The following is a 15,165-nucleotide window of genomic DNA, read 5'->3' as shown; positions in this document are numbered from 1 at the left end:
ACTACACTACAGTGTTCTGTATATAGACCCCAGTACTGCACTACAGTGTTCTGTATATAGACCCCAGTACTACACTACAGTGTTCTGTATATAGACCCCAGTACTACACTACAGTGTACTGTATATAGACCCCAGTACTACACTACAGTGTTCTGTATATAGACCCCAGTACTACACTACAGTGTACTGTATATAGACCCCAGTACTACACTACAGTGTTCTGTATATAGACCCCAGTACTGCACTACAGTGTTCTGTATATAGACCCCAGTACTACACTACAGTGTACTGTATATAGACCCCAGTACTACACTACAGTGTTCTGTATATAGACCCCAGTACTGCACTACAGTGTACTCTATATAGACCCCAGTACTGCACTACAGTGTTCTGTATATAGACCCCAGTACTACACTACAGTGTTCTGTATATAGACCCCAGTACTGCACTACAGTGTACTCTATATAGACCCCAGTACTGCACTACAGTGTTCTGTATATAGACCCCAGTACTACACTACAGTGTTCTGTATATAGACCCCAGTACTGCACTACAGTGTTCTGTATATAGACCCCAGTACTACACTACAGTGTACTGTATATAGACCCCAGTACTGCACTACAGTGTTCTGTATATAGACCCCAGTACTACACTACAGTGTTCTGTATATAGACCCCAGTACTGCACTACAGTGTACTGTATATAGACCCCAGTACTACACTACAGTGTACTGTATATAGACCCCAGTACTGCACTACAGTGTTCTGTATATAGACCCCAGTACTGCACTACAGTGTTCTGTATATAGACCCCAGTACTGCACTACAGTGTTCTGTATATAGACCCCAGTACTGCACTACAGTGTTCTGTATATAGACCCCAGTACTACACTACAGTGTTCTGTATATAGACCCCAGTACTGCACTACAGTGTTCTGTATATAGACCCCAGTACTGCACTACAGTGTACTGTATATAGACCCCAGTACTACACTACAGTGTACTGTATATAGACCCCAGTACTACACTACAGTGTTCTGTATATAGACCCCAGTACTACACTACAGTGTACTGTATATAGACCCCAGTACTGCACTACAGTGTACTGTATATAGACCCCAGTACTACACTACAGTGTTCTGTATATAGACCCCAGTACTACACTACAGTGTTCTGTATATAGACCCCAGTTTTTTTACTAGTGCTAACAATTATGCTAATGTGTTATAATTATTATCATTAATATTCTATATGTACTACAGTGTACAGTACAATATAGTGTAGAATATTGTATACACAATATGCTGTAGCATAGTGCAGTATAGTGCAGTACAGTACATTTTATACAATATATAATTAGTAATATAGCATATTATTATGTACTACACTACGCTACAATATACTGTACTCTATACTGTACTGTACTGCACCATACAGTACTATACTATACCCATACTGTACTGTTCTATATGAAATACCATATAAAATGTTAATTGCCTTTTAATAAATGTCAGTTAATTTCTTTATTTATACACACACACACACACACACACACACACACACTAATGATTTTGCTAATTTATGCTAATATGTGAGTTTATGATGCCAAAAACTAAAACAGCTTTCCACATAAATCTAATCAGAGTAATCGATTAACTTCATCATGTCACCCATGCGGAACGTGAAAGCTGCTCAGTGGCGCCGCCTGCCGGCTGGGCGGTGAACGGATGGACTGGCGCGTGCTGAGGGAGTTCCTCCTTTTGGACTTTTCTTTATTCTTCCTTCCTGCATTTGTGTGAAATGTGGAGATAATCAGAGCAACCGGTTCGGCCAGAGAAACCAGCTTCATTCAACTATCAACACACACACACACACACACACACACACACTCACACACACACACTCACACACACACACTCACTGCGGTTCTCCTCAGGTAAGCCTCAGCACCTCCAGGTGTTCCTCGTTTCTGAAGACCACCTGAGGGGGGTTCTTTCTTCTTTTCGTAACAGAATATTTACCTGTCCAGGTGATTATGATTAGCTTCACGCTCTTACCTGTCCAGGTGCTAAACTTAGCATACTATAAATGACACCTGACCACAGGTGAGCAGCGGGTGGCTTGTGTTTACCTAAGTTCAGGTAGTTGGACTGGAGATGAACTTTGGTGAAGATATTGTTAAAGAGGGTCTCCTCAGGTTAATTTTAGGTGGTCTGTAGGTTCTGATTAAGTATTTGGGTTTGACTGGGTTCTGCTGGGTCGGGTCAGCTTCTGGAGAGATTTCCTGTAGCTCACAGCTCTTACTCTGGAGTTTTAGGGGCGTATTCTACATTAAAATGTTCCAGAAATGTGAGAAACGTTCTGGGTTGTAATTGGGAGTGTCCGCTCCACCTTACATGGAGCTTGTGCCCAAAGCGCCAGAATGTAGCACATGAACCATTTAAGGTGGAATGGACAATTCCAACATCAGGCCAGTCTCAGCCTGGTGGTCTGATGCTAGATGTTCTTAGAAGTTCCCATAAGGTTCTACAGAGGACCTCAGTACCCAGCTAAGCCACTTTAACTCCTGCTTCAGTCTCTACTTCATTACGCAACCATGCTGTCGGTGGCTCTACTGCCTCTGCGTAGGAAGCCTCTACAGATCAGTGGCAGTCTGCTCACCTTTGACCAGTGTGTTTTAAGGAGTGTACCTGGACCGGTCCTAAAAAAGATTTTCCTGATCCGACCTTGTGTTTACACTGCGATTACAGAGCTACACCAGAGCGGTTAGACCTTCCAGCTCCGCTGTATACAGGTTGGGTTTTAGGGTTGTATGAAGAACATTTAGGCCCTTAAACACATTCATACTGTAGACAGAAGAGTGATGCTGAGGAAGTCTTAGTATTACTGAAGGATTTATCATAGAAAGTGTTTCATTTGTAGGAGATACTGAACGATAGGTGTGAAATGATTTATACTGGATACTGAAGAAGTAGTTATAATTATTAGTAGATACTAAATAATCCATACTGGGTACAAAATAATTCACAGTGAATACTAAAAGGATGTAGTGGATACTAAATGGTATGTGCTAGATATTCACTTATTTGTGTGAGATACTGAATAATTCATACTGAGCACATAGTGGAAATGATGCTGAATAATTTACATTAAACGCTGAATAATTTGTACTAGGTGCTAATTAATTCATAGTAATTATTGAATAATGCCACTGGAAACTGAACAATTTGTGATACTGAATAATGTGTAGTCATTTGTAGTAAATAATTCATAGTGGATGCTGAATGCCTCATACTGAATACTCAGTCATGTTAAAACTGTTTAATTTGTATTATATACTAAAGAATTCATAGTGGATGCTGGTCATTACATACTGGATCATGAATAATGAATTCTAAATACTTCATAATGGATTATTAATCATTCATAGCTGGTACTGAACAAGACATGTGCTGAGTGATTCATACTGGATACTAAATAATTCACAGTAAATACTGAATAATTATTACTAGGTACTAAATCATTCATACTGGGTGCAAAATAATTAATAGTAAATACTGAATAAGTTCAGTTGATACTGAATTATTAATAGCGGATACTGAAGAATAACTACTGGATACAGAAGTCTCTTGGTTCTGATCCACGTTGTTAAACTAAGTGTTTAACACCTTTGTGTAGATGCCCTCACCCACCCGCACTGGCATGGCTGCCCCGGTGCCAAAGCCCAGATCCCGGTACATGCTGGACAGGAGCTTACAGAGGTCTTCCACTGACAGGTGAGCTAACGTCCCCAATCCTCCGCCATCTGCTTTCCCAAACAGAACAGTTCTGATCTGAAGTGTGTGTTCTGCTCGTCCTGTAGCACCTTCTCAGTGGATGGACCGGAGATCAACAGCAGGAAGCCTGAAGTCCACAGTGAAGGTACGCAGTGAGACCCTGTCGTCATACACGTGATCAGGAGCAGCATAATAGTCTGTAGTGCTGAGAAAGGGTTCTTTACATCCTCATGAGAGTGGAACCTTTTTGGTGCTGTGAAGAACTATTTTAAAGGGTTCTGTGTGAAACTATCTTTTATCAGTGTACGGAACCAGGCAGAGAACCTTTAAGGTTTAACCACTTCAGTTCTTTTATCATGGTTCTACACAGAACCGCTGCCTTTAAAAAGAGAACCCTTGAAGAACCTTTTTAGAGTGTATGACTGAGGTAAAGGGGGAGGTTCCGAGTCTTTTGATGGACTGGGGTGAATCACATGAAAGCACTTCAGCGCAGACGGCCTGATGACGGCACAGCTAAGAAAAGCTCTGGAAATGTTGGAGAACCAGAAACGCCGCTGCTGACTGTACATTCAGGAGGAGGTCCTCAGCGCTCTCAGCCTCGTGATGACAGGAATACACAGGTTCTGAGAATCGACAGGTTTTTCAGGTGCTGGAGATGTGGAGTCACGCTGCTCAGGCTGTTATTTTAACCCCGCAGCCTCACTGTGGAGTCTGGGTTATTGGCCTGTATAACTGACGTAGTGGAGATGCCACCCTGTGATCAGGTGGTCTCTGTCTTCTAGTTCAGCACGAACTCTGCTTTACAGTCCCGACACTGATCAAACACCACAGAAGAGACGCAGCATCGTGGAAAGAGTTAACCCCAGTCACGTTCATCCTGTTCACTCATTTAGCCCCCACCCGCCCTGGAGCCGCGGAGACTCCAAAACTAGTGAGGAATGGAAGCTTTACTGATGCAGGTTTGGTCTGAGGTGGGAAGGCTGTGAAATTCAGCAGATAAACCCGCATTGTCTGAAGTTTGTTTGGTGTGGAGGATTGGTTCCTGTGCTGTGTGAGTAGGGGCGCAGGTTTCTCTAAACTGATGGAGTGTAGGGGGAGCAGTGAGGGACAGACTGTGGCTGGGCTGGGCTGGGCTGTGGAGGCGGTGGGTGGGTGGGTGAACAGTGAGGTATGTGAGGTGTGCTGGCGTGGAGATAGTGGTGGGAATGTTCTGATGGTGGAGGAGATCAGCTGATTATCTGATTATCTGAACAGAGGAATGTTGTTCTCTCTCCCAGCAGAAACCGAGAACCAGCTGAACGGCGGCTGTGAGGTGAACCTCAACAGAGTGTCTGGAGCGAGTTCCAGGCCCACATTGCCGCCCTGCTTTGCGTCTATAGAAGCCGATTCCTCAGATTCGTCAGATGAGGGTCCTCTGAGTCCAGTTCCTCTCAACCCACACGAACCCGCCAGCAGCCAGCAGCACACCTCCACCTGCACAGCCACGTGGGTACAATTCAGCACCCTCAGCACCCCTGAGATCAGCCCACGGAAACTAGAGCCTAGAGAAGTCAGTCAGCTGCCTGAAGACCTGAGGTCTGTGCTCCTGAGTGGCGCAGCTGTCTAAGTGTTGCTCGAAAACGACAGAAAAAACTAAGAAAGATATTCAGATCTTACAGTTCTGACCTTAATTCTTCTTTCAAATCCGGACAGAACAGCAGAGCCGTCTCTCCTCAGTCCGTATCTGTGTGTAATCTGATTGGCTGAGCCGGTGGAAGCCGCTGGTGAAGAATGCTGTATACTGAATGGTGTGTTGATGCTCTGAGCTCCTTCTGAGAGAGGAGATCCTCTCAGCTGCAGCCGTGATGATGTTCCCCGTGATGCTCAGTCCACACTGATCAGACCCAGCTTTTAAATATGAGCTTCAGTACTGAGAGATGTAGCGTAGATCCATCGCTGTGGGCACTGTGAACTTGCTGGTCCTCCTTTATTCTGCGGTGCTTTAGTAATCTGGTGTTTGTTGATTGTCTGCTGCAGATGCAGGCCTGTTAGAACCTCTGGAGAACCCTGGAGAGTTCTCATTAAACTGAGCTCAGTCTCCTTATTTCCCTCAGTGAGCCTCAGGCAGCTAACACTCAGCATGGGAACGAGCCGCTACACACCCCTGTCCCAGCCAAACCTGCTAAAACCAAGAAACCACGGTAAGATCTTCACTACTGAGCAACATGTAATGATGTGATGACATAATTAATATGTAAGCATTATAATCATTCTATAATAATAATTAATATGTCGTGCAGTGATTTTATAGATATTTACTTTTTTATTTACTTTTTTAATTACTAAAACAAAAACTGAACCCTTTCCACACACTCTCAGGGGACCAAGCCTCCAGGGGGCCCCTGTGAGCTGTTCTGTTAAATGACTGATGACAAAATGTAAACATTAGCTACATAGTAGCAGCGTTCCAGAGCCTGGGATGCATTTCTCTGCCCTATGTTACAGAAGACTGACCCTTCAGACACAGCGTTAAACCGCAGAGGAAAGAGAGACTGGTTCTGCTGGGTTTGGACTGGTACCCAGCTGTCTAGGCTTAGATAAGTTAGCTATCAGGCTAAACAGCACAGAGCGTGTTCCTGCTAACTGAGGCTCAAACACACCTGTTTAGAGGATAAAGCCTCATACCTGAGAGCACAGGGTCGAGGGAACGGTCTCAGAGCTGCTAAACACCTGCTTTCAGAGTGTTCTCAGTTCTCTGTGTTCTCCGTTCTCTGTGTTCTCTGTGTTCTCTGTGTTCTCTGTTCTCTGTGTTCTCCGTTCTCTGTGTTCTCTGTGTTCTCAGTTCTCTGTGTTCTCAGTTCTCTGTGTTCTCTATGTTCTCGGTTCTCTGTGTTCTCTATGTTCTCGGTTCTCTGTGTTCTCTATGTTCTCAGTTCTCTGTGTTCTCTGTGTTCTCAGTTCTCTGTGTTCTCTGTGTTCTCAGTTCTCTGTGTTCTCAGTTCTCTGTGTTCTCTGTGTTCTCTGTGTTCTCAGTTCTCTGTGTTCTCAGTTCTCTGTGTTCTCTGTGTTCTCAGTTCTCTGTGTTCTCTGTGTTCTCTGTGTTCTCAGTTCTCTGTGTTCTCAGTTCTCTGTGTTCTCTATGTTCTCTATGTTCTCAGTTCTCTGTGTTCTCAGTTCTCTGTGTTCTCAGTTCTCTGTGTTCTCTATGTTCTCTATGTTCTCAGTTCTCTGTGTTCTCAGTTCTCTGTGTTCTCTGTTGTTTCGGAGTTTATGGCTGTTTGTTTACCTGGTCTTCTGTCCGTGTGTCTCCGTTCGTCCACAGAGCCGCTACTATCCGGGTCAGCCGCAGGAAACAGTCCTCAGCCTCAGCCGGATCAGGTAGCGCTCTTCCGGACCCCAACCACAGAGAGAGCGCTGTGGCGCGCTCCAGCTGGCTGGACGTATGGAAGAGCCGCAAGTAACCACCGCCTTACTGCTCCCACACCTCAGTCAGCCGTATTATTAATGCCTTGGACAGAAGTGGTTTGTGATTATTGATAGTGTGTGTGTGTGTGTGTGTGTGTGTGTGTGTTACAGACACAATGTGCTGTGGACCACGTTTGATGGTCAGCTGATGTCGATGTGGAAGAAACGCACAGTGAGTTAATCACATGATCAAATGCAGTAAATGAAGAGGTCAGATGATTCACTGCTGGACGATCACTGATATTTAACATGATCGTGACCTTACGACCTCACTCAGCAGACGACCTGGATGAGAGGGAGACAGATCAGTTCAGTGTGGATCAGTTCACTGTGGATCAGTTCAGTGTGGATCAGTTCATTGGAGATCAGTGTGGATCAGTTCACTGTGGATCAGTTCAGTGTGGATCAGTTCACTGTGGATCAGTTCAGTGTGGATCAGTTCATTGGAGATCAGTGTGGATCAGTTCAGTGTAGATGAGTTGAGTTCAGTGTGGGTCAGTTCACTGCGGATCAGTTCAGTGTGGATCAGTTCAGTGTGGGTCAGTTCACTGTGGATCATTTCAGTGTGGGTCAGTTCACTGTGGATCATTTCAGTGTGGGTCAGTTCACTGTGGGTCAGTTCACTGCGGATCAGTTCACTGCGGATCAGTTCAGTGTGGGTCAGTTCACTGTGGGTCAGTTCACTGTGGGTCAGTTCACTGCGGATCAGTTCAGTGTGGGTCAGTTCACTGTGGATCATTTCAGTGTGGGTCAGTTCACTGTGGGTCAGTTCACTGCGGATCAGTTCAGTGTGGATCAGTTCAGTGTGGGTCAGTTCACTGTGGATCATTTCAGTGTGGGTCAGTTCACTGTGGATCATTTCAGTGTGGGTCAGTTCACTGTGGGTCAGTTCACTGCGGATCAGTTCAGTGTGGATCAGTTCAGTGTGGGTCAGTTCACTGCGGATCAGTTCACTGCGGATCAGTTCAGTGTGGGTCAGTTCACTGTGGATCATTTCAGTGTGGGTCAGTTCACTGTGGGTCAGTTCACTGCGGATCAGTTCAGTGTGGATCAGTTCAGTGTGGGTCAGTTCACTGTGGGTCAGTTCACTGCGGATCAGTTCACTGCGGATCAGTTCACTGCGGATCATTTCAGTGTGGGTCAGTTCACTGTGGGTCAGTTCACTGTGGGTCAGTTCACTGTGGATCAGTTCAGTGTAGGTCAGTTCACTGTGGATCATTTCAGTGTGGGTCAGTTCACTGTGGGTCAGTTCACTGTGGATCAGTTCACTGTGGGTCAGTTCACTGTGGATCAGTTCAGTGTGGGTCAGTTCACTGTGGGTCAGTTCACTGTGGATCAGTTCAGTGTGGGTCAGTTCACTGTGGATCATTTCAGTGTGGGTCAGTTCAGTGTGGGTCAGTTCACTGTGGATCATTTCAGTGTGGGTCAGTTCACTGTGAATCATTTCAGTGTGTGTCAGTTCAGTGTGGGTCAGTTCACTGTGGATCATTTCAGTGTGGGTCAGTTCAGTGTGGGTCAGTTCAGTGTGGATGAGTTCACTGTGGGTCAGTTCAGTGGAGATCAGTTGAGTTCAGTGTGGGTCAGTTCACTGTGGGTCAGTTCACTGTGGGTCAGTTCACGGTGGGTCAGTTCACTGTGGGTCAGTTCAGTGTGGATCAGTTCAGTGTGGATCAGTTCACTGTGAGTCAGTTCAGTGTGGGTCAGTTCAGTTTGGATCATTTCAGTGGAGATCAGTTGAGTTCAGTGTGGATCAGTTCAGTGTGGGTCAGTTCACTGTGGGTCAGTTCAGTTTGGATCATTTCAGTGGAGATCAGTTGAGTTCAGTGTGGATCAGTTCACTGTGGATCAGTTCAGGTAAAGATGATTTATTAATATCTGTACTTCGGTAAAAGTATCAGAGGTAAAAGTACTGTAAGTTAACACCTGTTTATCCACAGTGTTTATCTGATTCTCTATTCAAAGCTCTTACAGGTGAATCTGTTCCACAGGTAGGAGAACGTAGAGTCAGGAGTCTTGTTCAGGAACTCTTACTGGTGTGGAGTGGTGGAGTGCTGGAGGGCGGTGGTGTTACCCACTGTGCTCCACCAGTTACTGTGATTACACTTAGTACAGTAGTTATGTTGGTGTTGGTGTCTCATTCGTATTCAGTGACAGTCGTACAGTATTAAGCAGGTGTGTGTGTGTGTGTGTGTGTGTATTATAATGGTGTAAACACACTCAACTTCTCCAGTTTTTTTTCAAATTTATAAACATCTGAAATATCAGTTTGATTCAGTTCCAGTGTAGTCAGTCAGTCTCGGGCTATATGAAGGTAATGTAGGGGGAGGAGTTCTGTGCTCTAGAACCGGTTCTTCCCGTTCTGAAGCTGCAGTAAATTCAGTGGAACAGTTTGCAGATTCCTCGCTGTCGAATAGCATCACGTTCTGCTTGCTCTCTGTGCTGCAGGACAAGTTTACGGAGCATGTGTTCCACGTCTCGAGCATCACCAACGTGCGTCAGCAGGACAGAGGACGCTTCTCCATATACTTCCGCAAAAAGCACTTCGAGTTCATGGCTCACAGTGAAGGTGAGCAGCCCAAAGTCTGGCCTTTTAATCAGATCATTGATTTCACATCAGGCTACACAGCAGTGTGTCTCTGAGAGCACTGTCTAAAATATCAGTGATGTTCACCTGTAGTTCATAGGCGCTCCTCAGGGGTCTCTGTTTGGTCCACTGAGCTTTTGATGTTGTGGTGAATGCTCTGCCCACAGCTGTACAGGAAGGCTGGGTGACATCGCTCCACGCCTCCCGAGGGAGAGAGGCTCCAGCTCAGTCTCAGCACCACGGCCCTCTCACCATGAAAGAACCACGGAGCAAAGTGTACGCTGCCATCTGCGGACATAACCTGTGGCTTTACAACAGCAAAGAGGTGCAGCAGCGAAACCTGCCCACGCAATTCATAGTGGACACTGAATATGAGTAAATCATAGGGGAGGTTTAATATTTTGTAGTGGATACTGAATAATTCATTATGTATTCTGAAAGGTCGGTAAATACAGAGTAATTCATTGTGGATATTGATTTTGCTTCTCAGGACTTTAATTTGGGTCTGGGGACGACCCTTGTGTCCATGAACATTGCCTCTGTGAAGCCGACAGGACGGCACGGCTTCAGCCTCATTACACCATATAAAACATTTAAGTGAGTCCTCGAGTTAATCTTTTCATCAATGTGTAAAATCAGTAGCCATCATCCAGAACCCAGACAAGTTCACCTTGGTCTGCTAGTGACCTGTGACCTGTAAGTGTTTCAGTAGCAGGTCAGTAATGAACTACAGTGTTGAAACACCTTCTTTGACTGATGGTAAAATCCTTGGTACAGTTTATCTGAATACTTCTGGACGTGCAGCCGTACACAGCTCTGTAAGCCGAGTCAAGAAATTCAGGACTGTTCTAACTGAGAGGAATCCATCACCTCCAAACCGCCTGTAGAGCAGACCCGAAACGTAGAGAATGCACTTCCCTGAAACTGAGCAGAATCGTTTCAGTCACTGGGCCAATGAGGAGGGAGCTGTATACATCCTCTCTGTGGATCAATGATTCTACTGAATCATTCATACTGGATACTGAATCATTCATAGTAGATACGGAATCATTAATAGTAGATACGGAATCATTTATAGTGGATACTGAATCATTCATAGTGGATACTGAATCATTCATAGAAGATATTGAATCATTCATAGTGGATACTGAATGATTCATAGTAGATACTGAATCATTCATAGTGGATATTGAATCATTCATAGTAAATATTGAATCATTCATAGTGGATACTGAATCATTTATAGTAGATACTGAATCATTCATAGTAAATATTGAATCATTTATAGTGGATACTGAATCATTTATAGTGGATACTGAATGATTCATAGTAGATACTGAATCATTCATAGTGGATATTGAATCATTCATAGTAAATATTGAATCATTTATAGTAGATACTGATTCATTTATAGTAGATACTGAATCATTTATAGTAAATATTGAATCATTCATAGTGGATACTGAATCAGATACTGTGTGTGTGTGTGTGTGTTGTTTCAGTTTCTCGGTGGACTCCTCAAAGGATCTGACCGTGTGGCTGAGCCAGCTGAATGAGGTGATCCGCAGTGCCCTGTCCTGCAGTGAGGTGGCGCTGCGCCTGTGGGCTACTCCGTGGAACAAAGTGTGTGCCGACTGTGGGAGCTCCAACCCTGAGTGGGCGTCCATCAATCTGCTGGTGGTCATCTGTGAGGCCTGCGCAGGTCAGCCTGTAGCACACCTGTAGATTAACAGAAAATCCCCCAAACCCAAATTCAGTTACCTCTCCTCACACCCGCTGATTCTGGCACTGTATGACTCACTGTTATCTAGAACATATCTAGAACATCAGTAGCAGCCTCCTGCAGTCTGAATCGTGTGCATGTATGTTTATAAGCTAAGTGTAGACACAGGTTAGTCTAGGCTGTTCTTACTGACAGCTTTCTGACCAGCTTCCTCTTCTTCAGGAGTGCATCGATCGATGGGCAGCAACAGGTCCAAAGTGCGCAGTCTCAAACTGGACAGTAAAGTCTGGACAGAGCCTCTGATCGAAGTGAGTTCAGCTCTCCCTGGACCGACACCTCTGACAAAAACTGTGTTTGAAAAAGCTGCTGATACAGATTACCATAATTACCATATTTAATGGAAAAATGTAGAGACTGGTTAAGTCATAGTGGCGAATCTTGTTTATTACAGTAATTAAAGTGTGAGTTTTTCTCCACAGCTGTTTGTAATTTATGGAAATAAAGCTGCTAATAATGTGTGGGGTCATAACGTGCCGGCTGCGGAGCAGATCCTGCCTGATGCTGGTCAGGAAGAGCGGGAGGCGTTTATAAAAGCTAAATACTGCAGCGGTCTTTACCGCAAAACCCATCCTCTGATCTCCAACCAGATCCTGCTCAATAAGGTCAGACCGCTCACATTCCTGAAGAGCAGACGTTAATGATGTATGACTGATGGGATTCATGCAGTGGAAGGGGTTCAGATCTCTGTGTGTTGTGTTCTTTGTGGTGTGTAGCGTCTGTGTGCGGTTGTGTGTGGTGTAGATGTGGAGGAGACCTTGTGTCTGCTGTGTTCGGGGGCGAAGGTCATAACTGACCCTCATGGTCCCTCAGCCATTAGCTTGGCTGAAGCCGCCGGACAGGCCCTGCAGACGGAGCTCCTGAGACACAACGAGTTCACTGGTGAGAGTCTTCTCTGAGGAAATCCCATTACGGCCCAGAGCGGCCTCAGATTTCTTCATTTAATTAAGCACTTCACTTACAGTGAGCTTCTGAACGCAGACTATAATCCACACCCCTCTATACCCTTACCCATCTATACCCTCACTCCTCCATACCTCTACCCATCTATACCCTTACCCATCCATACCCTTACTCCTCCATACCTCTACCCATCTATACCCTTACCCATCTATACCCTTACTCCTCCATACCTCTACTCATCTATACCCTTACCTATCTATACCCTCACTCCTCCATACCTCTACTCATCTATACCCTTACCCATCTATACCCTTACTCCTCCATACCTCTACCCATCTATACCCTTACTCCTCCATACCTCTACCCATCTATACCCTTACCCATCCATACCCTTACTCCTCCATACCTCTACCCATCTATACCCTTACCCATCTATACCCTTACTCCTCCATACCTCTACCCATCTATACCCTTACCCATCTATACCCTTACCCATCCATACCCTTACTCCTCCATACCTCTACCCATCTATACCCTTACCCATCTATACCCTTACTCCTCCATACCTCTACCCATCTATACCCTTACCCATCTATACCCTTACTCCTCCATACCTCTACCCATCTATACCCTTACCCATCTATACCCTCACTCCTCCATACCTCTACCCATCTATACCCTTACTCCTCCATACCCTTACCCATCTATACCCTTACCCATCTATACCCTTACTCCTCCATACCGCTACCCATCTATACCCTTACCCATCTATACCCTTACTCCTCCATACCTCTAACCATCTATACCCTTACTCCTCCATACCTCTACCCATCTATACCCTTAACCATCCATACCTCTACCCATCTATACCCTTAACCATCCATACCTCTACCCATCTATACCCTTACTCCTCCATACCTCTACCCATCTATACCCTTAACCATCCATACCTCTACCCATCTATACCCTTACTCCTCCATACCCTTGCTATTCTATACCTTTACCCATCTATACCCTTACCCATCCATACCCTTACCCATCCATACCCTTACCCATCTATACCCTTACCCATCTATACCCTTACCAATCTATACCCTTACCACTCCATATCCTTACACATTCATACCTCTACCATCTATACCCTTACTCCTCTATACCTTTACCCATCTATACCCTTAACCATCCATACCCTTACCATCTATACCCTTACTCCTCCATACCCTTACCCCTCCATACCCTTACACCTCCATACCCTTACCCATCTATACCCTTACCCCTCCATACCTCTACCTATCTATACTCTTACCCCTCCATACCCTTACCCATCTATACCCTTACCCCTCCATACCTCTACCTATCTATACCCTTACTCCTCCATACCTCTACCCATCTATACCCTTACCCATCTATACCCTTACTCCTCCATACCTCTACCCATCTATACCCTTACCCATCTATACCCTTACCCATCCATACCCTTACTCCTCCATACCTCTACCCATCTATACCCTTACCCATCTATACCCTTACTCCTCCATACCTCTACCCATCTATACCCTTACCCATCTATACCCTTACTCCTCCATACCTCTACCCATCTATACCCTTACCCATCTATACCCTTACTCCTCCATACCTCTACTCATCTATACCCTCACTCCTCCATACCCTTACCCATCTATACCCTCACTCCTCCATACCTCTACCCATCTATACCCTTACTCCTCCATACCCTTACCCATCTATACCCTTACCCATCTATACCCTTACTCCTCCATACCGCTACCCATCTATACCCTTACCCATCTATACCCTTACTCCTCCATACCTCTACCCATCTATACCCTTAACCATCCATACCTCTACCCATCTATACCCTTAACCATCCATACCTCTACCCATCTATACCCTTACTCCTCCATACCTCTACCCATCTATACCCTTAACCATCCATACCTCTACCCATCTATACCCTTACTCCTCCATACCCTTGCTATTCTATACCTTTACCCATACACATTCATACACTTACCCATCTATACCCTTACTCCTCTATACCTTTACCCATCTATACCCTTACCAATCTATACCTATAACCCATCTATACCCTTACCCATTCATACACTTACCTTTCCATACCCTTACCCATCCATACCCTTACCCATTCATACCCTTACTCCTCCATACCTCTACCCATCTATACCCTTACCCATCCATACCCTTACCATCTATACCCTTACTCCTCTATACCTTTACCCATCTATACCCTTACTCCTCCATACCTCTACCCATCTATACCCTCACCCATCCTAGTTCATTCATTTAGAAGTCTGGAAGTGTCCCTAGTGGCCGTTTTTGACTGATTGTCTCTGTGCTGTTTTGCAGTGGCGCCTACCTGTAACCAGCAGAAGCAGAATGAGGAGCAGATCGGTAAGAGTTAAACTGACCCACAACAGCCCCTATACCTAGAACCTCTCCCTACACTCACTGTACTGAGGAACGGAGTGTTCCTCAACAGCTGCAGACTTTAGATCAGCCAGAAAAACAAGCATCCATTACATCCATTACGTCTACTCTAATTACATGTACTGTAGTTACATCTACTCTAATTACATCTACAGTAATTATATCTACTCTAATTACATCTACTGTAGTTACATATACTCTAATTACATCCAC

At 44.9% G+C, this 15,165-nt stretch overlaps 1 protein-coding gene across 3 annotated transcripts in view; it reads left to right on the top strand.

Annotated features, from left to right (window-relative positions):
* Positions 1 to 1,564: 1,564 nt before the first annotated feature.
* The window catches only part of LOC140538904 (arf-GAP with Rho-GAP domain, ANK repeat and PH domain-containing protein 1), a 19,278-nt gene continuing 5,677 nt past the window's right edge, over positions 1,565 to 15,165 (top strand). Inside the window, exons 1-15 of one of the 3 annotated variants that reach the window (XM_072661447.1) lie at positions 1,565 to 1,935; positions 3,678 to 3,775; positions 3,862 to 3,920; positions 5,056 to 5,260; positions 5,869 to 5,955; positions 7,077 to 7,211; positions 7,331 to 7,391; positions 9,665 to 9,785; positions 9,971 to 10,128; positions 10,294 to 10,400; positions 11,306 to 11,505; positions 11,749 to 11,834; positions 12,006 to 12,188; positions 12,300 to 12,465; positions 14,872 to 14,916. In XM_072661447.1, coding sequence (XP_072517548.1) covers positions 3,678 to 3,775; positions 3,862 to 3,920; positions 5,056 to 5,260; positions 5,869 to 5,955; positions 7,077 to 7,211; positions 7,331 to 7,391; positions 9,665 to 9,785; positions 9,971 to 10,128; positions 10,294 to 10,400; positions 11,306 to 11,505; positions 11,749 to 11,834; positions 12,006 to 12,188; positions 12,300 to 12,465; positions 14,872 to 14,916 — 1,711 coding nt within the window. In that variant the 5' untranslated portion in view covers positions 1,565 to 1,935. Of the gene's footprint in view, positions 1,936 to 3,278; positions 3,776 to 3,861; positions 3,921 to 5,052; positions 5,261 to 5,868; positions 5,956 to 7,076; positions 7,212 to 7,330; positions 7,392 to 9,664; positions 9,786 to 9,970; positions 10,129 to 10,293; positions 10,401 to 11,305; positions 11,506 to 11,748; positions 11,835 to 12,005; positions 12,189 to 12,299; positions 12,466 to 14,871; positions 14,917 to 15,165 lie in introns of those variants that run through there. The other 2 variants (XM_072661445.1, XM_072661446.1) reach the window with 2 other exon arrangements.

The sequence above is a fragment of the Salminus brasiliensis genome, chromosome 18, assembly GCF_030463535.1.
Source record: "Salminus brasiliensis chromosome 18, fSalBra1.hap2, whole genome shotgun sequence".
Taxonomy (NCBI): Eukaryota; Metazoa; Chordata; class Actinopteri; order Characiformes; family Bryconidae; genus Salminus; species Salminus brasiliensis.
The sequence above is the reverse complement of the archived record's forward strand: the minus strand, read 5'-3'. Positions and strand labels throughout refer to the sequence as shown.